The sequence below is a fragment of the Panthera leo genome, chromosome B3 (assembly GCF_018350215.1).
Source record: "Panthera leo isolate Ple1 chromosome B3, P.leo_Ple1_pat1.1, whole genome shotgun sequence".
NCBI classification, from domain to species: Eukaryota; Metazoa; Chordata; class Mammalia; order Carnivora; family Felidae; genus Panthera; species Panthera leo.
The window spans coordinates 120,241,574-120,251,632 of NC_056684.1; the positions used below are offsets into that span (position 1 = coordinate 120,241,574).

Below are 10,059 nucleotides of genomic sequence, written 5' to 3' on the forward strand. Positions count from 1 at the left end.
AATAATTTTATTTGCTATTACAGTAGCTCGAGCCAGTTACTTAATATGATGCTAATGGGAGAACAGTAGCTGGAGGACAAATTGGGTTCGTTGGACTCAGTTGCCAAACCAGCACAATGTATTTTACAGTGCTTCAAGATTTTTAAGGGTAGTTCTACTAATATTTTATGTCTATGTTGCTTGTTGACTTTAAAACTAACCTAATAATATTGCTGTAACTTCATTTATTTGATAAATGCCAAGTGAGTGTATAAATAGTGTGATCCACAGCCATTTCACATACACATACACAAAACAAAATTTCCAGGTCAGGATATCAAAGCCAAAAAGAAGACGGGCAGCTTCAGTGACGGGTTTTTCAGAATTCTACCATAAAAGAGCACGGCTGTGATTGTGGCCACAAAGGACGTGAGGGGGTGGGGGGGAGGGCAGTAACATGGTTGTCCTAGGTATTGTCCCTGCCCTTATCAGCCCAGAACCGAGTCAGCAGGCAGGAGTGGAGATCCCAGCAGCTCTGGACTAGAATCATGGCAGGTGTCAGGGAAAACAGGTGGAGAGTCTAATTGGAGACGCTTTACCTAAAGATGGAAGCCCAAAGGGCTGTATTCTCCATGTAAAGTTCAACCAGAAATAAACCCTCCCTTCCCACTTTACCTTTACCATCTCAGGCACTGGAAGAAAACTGCCTGTCTTGGACCTTGGTGCTGAGTGAGATGGAGTAGGGGACTCTTCCGTGAACATTTATAACCACAAACTGGCCCTCGTGTAAGCTTGGGCGTGAGTTGACATTCCCTAGGTACCCTGAAAAACTTGAAACTGAGAATTTAATCCAAGGTGGTCCTAAGCTAATAGTGGCCCCAGGCACCTAATATAATCAAATGCATAGTTTTTTCTGGAGGGATCTTCCTTCAATTCAAATCTCAAATAAATTCTTTTTTTTTTTTTAATGTTTATTTTTGAGAGAGACAGAGGGTGAGTGGGGGAGGGGCAGAGAGAGAGGGAGACACAGAATCTGAAACAGGCTCCAGTCTCCGAGCTGTCAGCACAGAGCCCAACGTGGGTCTCAAACTCATAAGCTGTGAGATCACTACCTGAGCCGAAGTCAGATGCTCAACCAACTGAGCCACCCAAGCACCCCTCAAATAAATTCCGAAGAACTGTGATCACAGTTAAAAATCACAAAACAAATAAGGAAACATGGCACCATAAGCAAAAGTCAGCAAAAATAACAGATGACACTATCAGACCTACAAAGACAAAGATACTGAAATTATCAGATATACAATAAAAAATAAATTTTCTCATGTGTTTAGAGAAATTAAAAGAAGGAGTAGAAAGTATGAGTAAAATCAAAAGATTAAACTTATAACTAAACAGATTTGAAAAAGAACTATGTAGACTTTCAGAATTACAAAGATATAAGTAATTAAAGTTTTCAAATCAATGGCTAGGCTTAACTGCAGGTTAGACCCAGCTGAAAAGATATTTAGTGAACTCAAAGATATATTTATTTAAAGAAATTATGTGAACTGCAGGACAGAATGATGAAAAATCACATGAGAAGGCCTGATAGATATCCAGATAATTGGAGTTCTAGAAAGAAAAAGAATGGGACCGGGACAATAGTTGAAGGGATAATGGCTAAAAATATACCAAAACTGGAGCCAAAATATCTCAGGTGGGAGAGCATTAGACTGGTCCAATCCCAGGTTTTGGCAAAGAGGAGGTGTCCTCTTAGAGCCTGTAATAATTAAAAATATTCCAAAACTAATGAAAAGATACACCAGTTGCAGTGAATCACAACAAATCCACATCTCGACACACCATACTGAAACTTTGGAATACTAAAGACAACGAAAAGATGTTCAAAGCACCTGGAGACAAAAGAAGGCTTTCCAGAGGAATGCCAGTTTGACTGACAGCATACTTTTCAACAGCAAGAGTGGAAGCCGAACTACAGTGTTATGGCCACTGATGAGAGAAAATAAGTAGCCAGTCAGAAAAACAGTGTAAGCAAAAATATCTTTCAAAGATGTGAATGAAATGAAGACATTTTTCAACATTTAAAACCCAGAAGAATTCACAAAAGGAAAGCAAAGATTCTAAAGAATGGATATTTCATGAGCAAAGGAAAATTAAAGAAGAGAGAGAAATAGACAAATCAAGAAATAGACTCCACAATGGAGAATAAACTGATGGTTACCAGAGAGGAGGTGGACGGAGGGATGGGTGAGGTAGGTGATGGGGCTTAAATAATCCACTTATCATGATGAAAAAAAGTAATCAAAGAAAAGTGAGAGCAAGGGTATGGCCAAAAATTTGCTCAAAAAATCCAAAAGCATTAAAATGTCACAGACTGTGGTTAAGCAACCAAGCAAAGTGTCAAAGAAATACAGAATCCAATCCTGTAGTAAAGAAATTAGTTGAACTCTGTGTGGATGGAGAATAATGTCCATTACTATCATGTATTTAAAGTTGAATTGTGAGATGTTGGCTACTTGGGAGCTCCTGTAGAGGTACTGAGTATAGAAAGGACCCTGTGTATCCACCAGAGCGCTGCATGGGGACCAGAATCAGTTGCTTAAAGGCTAAAATAATCTTAGACTATCTGAGGTAGTAATTCTGTTTTTTAAGTGTACAAGGTAAAGATTTGAGTATCTGGTAAACTAAATAAATACTAATTTTATATAAATTCAGAATAATCTATGTTTATTGTGAAACATCTGTTGTTTAGAGAAGCTAACATTTTAATCTTGAAACTTCCTTTTGAAATATGTCATTGATATTAAATTTGTGATGTTGAGTTAGAAAAGATAAAAACTGACTAAATGTATACACTATCGAATGCATAAAATAAATTATTTTATTTGCTTTACATTTAAAAACAAATAAAATAAAGAATGGATATTTCAAACAGAGGAAGGTAATACCACATTTCGTGGTACACGAAAATACACATTTCAAAGGTCTGAAATGCAAAGAGGAACTACAAGCAAAGAATGTTTACAAATATGGGCAGATATAATAATAAAATAATAATGTTCTTGGGAGGCTAAGAAGGAGGGGATGAAAATATTCAACACCAGTCTTGTTAATCAAGGCAGGCGGTATGATGAGAGTTAGAGTAGTCTAACTTGATCTTGCACAGTGAAAAGCTGAAGATAATGATTAATTTCAGCTTTACATAATCAGTATATACAAATGCAAAAATAGAGTAACAACTAAAAGAATAGAGATTATAAAACTTCAAGGAGGAAAAGAAAACAAAGAAGAGTAGGGACAAATAGGAAGCACAACTTAAGACAGTAGAAATAACAAAGTATTTGTAACTACAGAAGTGTGAGTGCACTAATGTCCCAGTGCAAGTGGAAGATTGATTCATTCAACAGTATTTACTGAGTATCTACTATATGCTAAACACTACTAGGCATATAGCACAGAGCGGTGAACAAAACAGCCCAAATCCTTAATTGGAGAGAGAGACAACAAACCAAGTAAGTAACCCAAATAGTACATTAGACAGTGGTGAGGGTTCTAGAGTGAAAAAAACAAAACAAAACAAAACATGAAAGATAGAGAATGGGGAAAGTGACTATTCTAAATCAATCAGTCAGGAAGAGTAGCATTTGAATAAAGCCCTGAAGGAGGTGAGGGAATGAGCCGGTGGAGATGTAGGGAAGGGAATTCCAGGCTGAGGGAACAGCATGAGCATGTGCCTTGAAGAGGGATCACGGCTGCCGTGTTTGGGAAGTACAGGCAGGCCAGTGGGCCACGGTGTAGGGTGCGAGGAGAGTGGGTGTAGATGAGACTGGAGAGACGAAGAGGGCCGGACCACAAAGGACCCAGCGGGCCAACGGAAGGACTTGCACCTTCCTTCTGAGTGAAGTGGGAGTTGGGGTTCTGGGCAGAGTCATGCATGAGCTGATTTGGGATTTAACAGCATCTCTGTGGCTACTGCACCAGGCAGGGGCAAGGTAGTAGCAGTAGAGGGGTGCAGGAAATGGTCAACCAGAGATGGATATATTGTTGGCCTAGATTTTCAAAACTGCACTTTTAGGCTGCTTGAAAGAGACCTATCTAAAACATAAGTATATAAAAAAGAATCAAAGAAAAAGTTTGGCAAAAGATATGCCAGGGGATATAGCTATATTTATCAGAAAAATAGATTTTAAGACCAAAAAAAAAAAAAACATATCAAGAAATAAAGACGGTCACTACATTATGGCTAAAAGTTCTAAAGATTCACCAGAAAGTATTTAACCTTTTTTTGTTGATTTAGTTTCACTAGCTTATCTACTGATTTTTTTAATTAAATAAAATGCATATTTGTAAAGACTATATTGGACAAAAAAATTAACAGAACCACAGAGAGAAATAGACAAACCCACATTCATATTGGAATGATTTAATATAACTCAATAATTGGTAGATCAAGCAGTCTGAAAATCAGTTACATTTTAGGAAATTTGAACCACACAGTTGAGAGGCTTGATCTAGCAGATATGGCTTTGAATCACATTTTGAAGGCCATCTTTCCTGGTCACAACGCAGGAACAAACAGATAACTGGAAAATCCTCACATGTTGGATTAAATTAAGAATTAACTCACCAAAAAAAAAAAAAAAAAAAAAAAGCATAATATAATTAGAAAATACCGTTCACCAAAACCCTGAGGAATGTAGCTAAGCAATATTCAAGGAAAACTTATATTTATAGTAGGGAGAGGGTAGAGGCTCAAAGTTAATGTACTAAGAACCTGGCCTAAGAATTTCACAACAAAATAAGTCCAAAGAAAGTAAAAAGTAAAGACAAATACATAATAATAAAGATAAAGGAAGAAAATAATGAAATAGAAAATGAGCACCATTGAGAGGAATGAATGGGGACATTATTATTTATGCCTCAGAGGTTAAACAGAGGGACAACATTATGAATAACTTCGTACTGATACCTTTTTAAAACTTTGGTGAGATGGATACACATTTAGTATTTAACTTAGAAGAATTTGCTCAAAAAGAAATGTGAAGCCCTAATATTCTTTAATTATTAGGAAATTTAACCAAGAACAAAAATGATTCCACAAATACAACAGCCGGTTTTTATGGTTTTACTGGACATCCAAGGATCAGATATACCAACCTTCTACAAACTATTCCAGAATAGAGGAAAACAGGGAAGACTTCCCAGCTCTTACTATCTTAATAGCAAAACCTAACCAGGACAGCCCTCCCACAAAAATTCTAAAATCACAACATCTTCTTAATTGTGGCTATAAATGTGAAAAAATTACGAATAAAACATTAGCAAACTGAGTCCAGCAATGTAAAAAAAAAAAAAAAAAATCATGATCAAGTTAGGTTTATTCCAGAGATTCAAGGATTATTTAACGTCTAAAAATTGACTAATGTAGTTACTACAGTAACAGATTAAAGGGAAAAGAATCATATGCTCCTCTCAATGGATACAGAATAAGCAGTTGATAAAATTCAGCATACTCATCGCTTTAAAAAAAAATTCCCAGGTCACTAAGAATAGAAGGGAGCCTAATTATAAAGTATCTCTACAAATAGACAGCAATAGCCATCATACTATTCATTGGAAAACTTTTAAAGATTCCCTTTAAGATGAGAAGCAAGACAAGGGAAGCCCATCCCTTCTCCTGAGTGTTGTACTGGAAGTCCTAGTCAGTAAAGTAAAATAAGGAAAGGAAATGACACGGGAATCAGAAAGGAAAATGCAAATCTGTCCATATTCTCAGATAATATATTTGTCTCATCAGATACCCAAAAAGAGTATTCAAATAAATTATTACCTTTATAAGAGAATTTAATGATCTTTCTGTACATCAGCAATAGAGTGTGTGATTATAGGAAAAGATACCTCTGTATCAAAAGTATAATCACGAAGACGTATAATGTACCTAGGGAAAAATCTTAACAAAAAATATGATACCTATTATTTTAAAAATTATAAAAACGTAGTGAAAATCACTTTAAAAACCAAAATAATGGAGAGATGTACATGTTCCAAGATTAAAAGTCAGTTTGGTAAAGATGTCGGTTCGTCCCAAAATTGATCGATAGATTTAAGGGGGTATTAGTTGTTGTTTTTTTAATTTGACAAGCTGATTTTAAAATTTACATGGAAGGGAAAAGGGCCAAGAATAACCCTTGTACTACTAAAGAATGAGAGTGAGGGGCATCTGGGTGGCTTATTCAGTTGAGCATCTGACTCTTGAAACATATCTCACAGTTTGCGGTATCAGGCCCACATCAGACTCTGCATTGACATCGTGGAGTCTGCTTGGAATTCTCTCTCTCCCTCTCTCTCTGCCCCTCCCCCAGCTGGTGCACGCATTTCTCTCTAAATACATACATACATACATACACGTTAAAAAAAAAAAGAATGAGAGTGAAAGATAGAGGCCATGTGTCACTTGTCTTACTAGACACCAAGAATGATTACCAAACTAAAGTAATTAAGAGAGCATGGGGTAGGGGCACCTGGCTGGCTCAGTCGGTGGAACGTGTGACTCTTGATCTAGGGGCCGAGAGTTCAAGACCCACGTTGGCAGAGATTACATTTAAAAAAATTTTTTTTAATAGGGGCGCCTGGGTGGCTTGATCGGTTAAGCGTCCGACTTCGGCTCAGGTCATGATCTCACGGTCTGTGAGTTCAAGCCCCGCGTCGGGCTCTGTGCTGACAGCTCAGAGCCTGGAGCCTGTTTCGGATTCTGTGTCTCCCTCTCTCTCTGCCCCTCCCCTGTTCATGCTCTGTCTCTCTCTGTCTCAAAAATAAATAAACGTTAAAAAAAAAAATTAAAAAAAAAAAAAGAAAAAGAAAAAAAAATTTTTTAATAAAATAAGAGAGCATGGTGTTGGCACAGAATAGAGAAAACCTAAAACTGGTCTCCTATGTGAAAACAGTTTATAACAGAGAGGTGTTGCCATTAAAGAAGGTAAGGATGGACTTTTCCATCAATAATAACTAGAATAGTTAGTTATTGTGTGGGGAAAATGAAATTAGATCTGTGCTTCACACTGTAGATAATTTTAGGTTGGATTAAAGACTTAAAAATGACAGGCAAAAAAAAAAAAAAAAGTGTCCCATCTTATATAAAGCATCATAGGAGGATACCATTATGACCATGGGGTAAGGGAAAAGATTTCTTACATTAGCCCCAAAAAGTGCAGACTGTGAAGATGGAGATTGATAAATTTGACTTTGTTCAAATTGAGAACTTGTAAGACACCATAAAGACATTGTAGGTTTTTTGTTTTATTTTGTATTTCTTTTTTTTTTTTTAAGCCCTTAATATCATTAGAGATACATTGTGAAGTTTTTATAGGTGAAATGATGTGTTACCTTGGGTTTGCTTTGAAGTACTCCAGGGGGAGGAAACTGGGGGAGGGAGAGAGAAAAAGAATGGTAGAATGTTGATAATTATCAAAGTGAGATGCTGGGAACATGGAACGTGGAGGTGTCTTACACTATGCTATTATGTGTGTATATCTAACATTTTTTTATTTAACAAAAAAATTTTTTTAAACAAACTATCCATCTTGGGATGCCTGGGTGGCTCAGTCGGTTAAGCGTTCAACTTCGGCTCAGGTCATGATCTCACATCTCATGAGTTCAAGCCCCGCATCGAACTCTGCTGACAGTGCAGAGCCTGCTTGGGATTCTTTCTCTCCTTCTCTCTCTGCCCCTCCCCCACTCACTCACTCTCGCTTTCTCTCAAAATAAATAAATAAACTTAAAAAAGAAAAAGGAATAGAGTACTGCTACATGCTACAACATGATGATCCTTGAAAACATCACGCTAAGTGAAAGGAGCCAAGACACAAAAGACCACATATTGTGTGATTCCACTCATATGAAATGTCACGAATCGGCAGATCTATAGAGACTGGAAAGATTAGTGGTTGCCTGGGGCTGGAGGATGAGATGTGTGAGAGTGATGGCTAAGAGGCATGGGGTTTCACCTTCTTTCAATGAAAATGTTCTGGAAGTGATTGTGGTGGGAGATGCACAACTCTGAATATACTAAAGCCACCGGATTATACACATTAAATGGGTGAATTGTGTGGTATGTGGCTTATAGCTCATTGAAGCTGTTTTTTTTTTTTAATCAATAAACAGTAAACTCAGTAAGAAAATAAGCAAAAGCCATGTCCAGACATTTCACAGAAGAAAAAACATGTATACGCCATAGATACTTGAAAAGAGGCTCAACTTCATTCCTTTTTTTTTTGTTTGTTAAGCTTATTTATTTTGAGAGAAAGAGAACGCGCATCGGGGAGGGTTTCATCTCACAAGTCTGGAGAGATCTTGACCTGAGCAGAAACCAACAGAGGCTTAACCTGACTGAGCCACCCAGGCGTCCCTCAACCTCATTCCTAATTGGGGAAAATGCTAATTAGAACCACAGTAGGACACTTGACTGGCAAATATTTTAAACTCAGGCAACACCCCTTCTCCACCGGTAGGTGAGGCAGAGAAGCAGGAGAAGCCCATCCAGTGCTGTGGGGGTAGGGGGTGAACTGGCGCAACCGCTCTGGAATGTAATACGGCTTCGTTTTTTAGAGAGTTGAAGAGGCAAGTGTCGATGACCCAGCGGTTACGCTCCTAAGTATATAACTGAAGAAATTCTCCCAGCTGTGTGCTGAGATCACATGTAATAATAGTTATAGCAGCACTGGGAAATTGAAAACCACATAAAACGAAACGACATATATTTAGGGATATGAGTATATGTGGTGAATAAACCTGTTTTTAAAAAACAAACGGGAAGGATAAACACAAAATTGAGGATGGTGGAAATGGGCAGGCAATGGGAGGGCCTCACAGGGGACTCGGGGTAATGGTAATGTCTTTGTCTTAAACCTGGTGACGGGATATAGGTGCATATATGGGGGATAGGGACAGGGGTACAAGGCAGAGTGTATTCTGACAACCTGCTGTTCGGCAGAGTTTTAAACACCCTCAGAGGTGTGCATAGAGCAGTGTTTCCACGCAGTTCGATACTGAATGCTAATTGTGCTGGCCCTACACTTCTCGCAAGGATTCACATATTTTAGCATCTTCTGTTTAAGAAGCAAAAGGGATAAAATGTTCTTACGGGGCGGTGGGGGGGGGGGGGGGGAGAAGGGGGAAGAAACTAAGCAGCACACAAAAAAAGCAGCAGCAGAACCGGAGTGTGTTAGAAAGGTTTCCAACAAAAGTGGTTAAAATGACAGGTCTTCAGGTTCAAGGTGAACTTCATTTATTTGGCCACAACTTCCTTAGTCTTCCGTAATGCTGACTAAACCAGACGTTATTGTAAGGAAGTGAAACCCCATGTCCTCATTTAGGTCACTTAGCGGTTGGTTCTTTGTTTCAGATCCTGCTCACGCTAAACGATGAGCCACAACCGCACTGAGGAAGAACCTATTTGCTGTCCCGCTACTGCCATGGGTGTGTCAGAGGCGCTGCAAGGGGTCCATGGTATTTTTTTTTTTTTTTTTTTTTCTTGCTGCCTCAGTCCCCAGAGCCTTCAAGCGGTGGTGGCAGTAGATCGTTGCCATTCAGCCACTCCAGACTTTTACTGAGACAACAGGAAAACACATCGGCTGGGTTTTGATTGAACTTGGCAGTGGGGACGTTCCACTGATACGTTATGTACCCCATCAGAGCACACATGTATCTTTTACCCCTTTTACCTCCTCCCCCAACCTGCTTAGGTCTTCTCTGTCCCTCTCCTGCTACCACACAGAGATGATATAAAAGAGGCTCTTTGGCTATTTGCGTTTTGCTTCCTCTTCTTTTCCAGATTGCAGTATTAAGCTTTACTTCCTACAAGCCTAAAACCCCAACAACAGTATCTACCAAAGTTGTTCTTCCCTTTTCTGAGGGTTTGGGGGAAGGGGGAAGCATACATCACAAGTTTCCCAGAGAGCGGAGAAAAGTCGGTGTGCTGCTGACCACATGAGCCATGGTAAGGGCACCCTTTGGAATTACTGATTTCTAAAATTAATAAAGTAATTCTATTTTTATTTTCTTTTTTTCCATTTACTAATT

General features: G+C 38.5%; 1 protein-coding gene across 12 annotated transcripts in view; it reads left to right on the forward strand.

Moving 5' to 3' along the window:
• The window catches only part of TTLL5 (tubulin tyrosine ligase like 5), a 284,938-nt gene extending 274,904 nt beyond the window's left edge, over positions 1-10,034 (forward strand). For 11 of the 12 annotated variants that reach the window (XM_042943838.1, XM_042943847.1, XM_042943849.1 and 8 more), the window contains one exon: positions 9,383-10,034. Coding sequence is in view for 2 of the 12 variants with exons in the window: in XM_042943847.1 (XP_042799781.1) it covers positions 9,383-9,405 (23 nt within the window). In the remaining 10 variants the exon portion in view is untranslated. The remainder of the gene's footprint in view (positions 1-9,382) is intronic. The other variant, XR_006203962.1, reaches the window with a different exon arrangement.
• Positions 10,035-10,059: the final 25 nt, after the last annotated feature.